Consider the following 1635-nt stretch of genomic DNA (forward strand, 5'->3'; position numbering starts at 1 on the left):
ATATCTGTTTCTTGTGTTTGATTATCACATGTAATTCATTTACCATGCTTAAAAACAACTCCCAATTGTTCGTTAAGTAACATTTTACCATTCAAAATACGTAAACAGAAAGTTGTCATTTAAAATCTGTTTCTTATGTGAATCTACAAGATCAGTTCCATTGTCAATTTTGTCTAACATTGCTTAGAACGGCAAAAATCAGTAATTCCGCGTAGAACGGCGAAAAAGAATTGTCGTCCATGAATCCGCCACGGAGTTCTATCCATGTCACAACTTTTGTATCAATAGTTGAATGTGTTAGATTGAATAGGTGTTTTTTGCTGAGAAAAGAGGATCACTATCAAGTAATTTTTGTTTCTCAAGACCGAAATCATTTTTTGATCTTTGTAAAAAAATTTTTCGCACGATTGAAGAAGAAACAGCGGCTATATGTTCCATTTCATATGTTTTTAACATCGATTAGAATATTATGCATCTTTTTTAAGTCTACTACACTTGCGCATGTTTTAACCCAAAAAATTTTTTTTATAATGAAAAATAGTGGCGAGATTTAGAATTTGGCGTGAAATAGAGGTTTCTTTAGAAATTTTCCTTTTTTTGAAAATATGTGGCGTGCGATAGAGGTTTGACTGTAACACAGAAATGACTGTTCTTTTTAAATAAAATGAACAGAGGAGTCTTCTGGCATGCATAATTGCTTAGTCGCAAATTTTTTTTCCAAATGGAGAAATAGTAAAAGAGTTCTTTTTATCTGGGAACGAACTCAGTATTAAACGTGTTGAAAGCAATTATCTCCTCTGGAGGCAAACAGGCCCGCTTAAAAACGAGGAGTCACCAATGGTGGTTGGTTAAAATGCTACCCCTGTTTGAAAGCGGAACGTTTGAACTTACTCAGAATGAAGATTATGCTCCACACTGACACCTCAGTTGGCAGCCTTGCTTCCGAGGAGGCGACGCAGAAGAATGGACAGGGTTTCCTACGTTTCTGCAAGGAACTGGGAACTTCTCTGTCTGGAAAAATTAGTGTCATCGTCGACGACGAAAAAATAGAATGTGTTGAAAGTTATATCTTTCTTGGAAGTCTGATAACCAGAGATGGTGGTTGTGACTCAGAAATTAATAGACGGATGGCTATGTGCAAGAGTATGATGATAAAACTGAATTGGATCTGGAGTAGCAAGGATGTTTCTCTCAAGACAAAGATAAGACTAGTCAACGCGATTGTGTTTCCCGTTTTTCTCTATGGCTGTGAATCTTGGACACTGTCCAAAGCTCACAGCAAAGAGCATATTTATGTAATTTTTCTAATTCGGTTTGCTCGAGTCTCTCTTGCGATGTAATTCCCGCTTCAATTATGGAAACCTTATTCTTCAACTTGTCGTAGATAAAGATATCAGGCGTATTGAACTGAACTTGAGTATCTGTCAATTTTAATGTATCCACCCGTATCTCGACATTTTGCGTCAAAAAACTAGATTGTACTGAACAGGACATTAATTTCCTAGTTTTCTTTATTTCAAACTGTCTGCAAACGTGCATATCGATGCATCTCAAAGCTCGTCTGTATCTTCTTACATAGTCACTGTTTACCATTCTGTCACACCATGTAACCATGTGATTTACTGTCTTCTTAGT

At 36.3% G+C, this 1635-nt stretch overlaps 1 protein-coding gene across 1 annotated transcript; it reads left to right on the forward strand.

The window, feature by feature from the left end:
* Positions 1 to 896: 896 nt before the first annotated feature.
* LOC115231804 lies at positions 897 to 1340 on the forward strand. The gene has a single exon (XM_029801740.1). It carries the CDS (start codon positions 897 to 899, stop codon positions 1338 to 1340), a length of 444 nt encoding a protein of 147 aa, XP_029657600.1.
* Positions 1341 to 1635: the final 295 nt, after the last annotated feature.

This window comes from Octopus sinensis, unplaced genomic scaffold (genome assembly GCF_006345805.1).
Source record: "Octopus sinensis unplaced genomic scaffold, ASM634580v1 Contig18900, whole genome shotgun sequence".
Taxonomy (NCBI): domain Eukaryota; kingdom Metazoa; phylum Mollusca; class Cephalopoda; order Octopoda; family Octopodidae; genus Octopus; species Octopus sinensis.

What these genes read in the sequence shown, in the direction of transcription:
- LOC115231804 (XM_029801740.1), top strand. Translation starts at nt 897, where the DNA reads ATGAAGATTATGCTCCACACTGACACCTCAGTTGGCAGCCTTGCTTCC.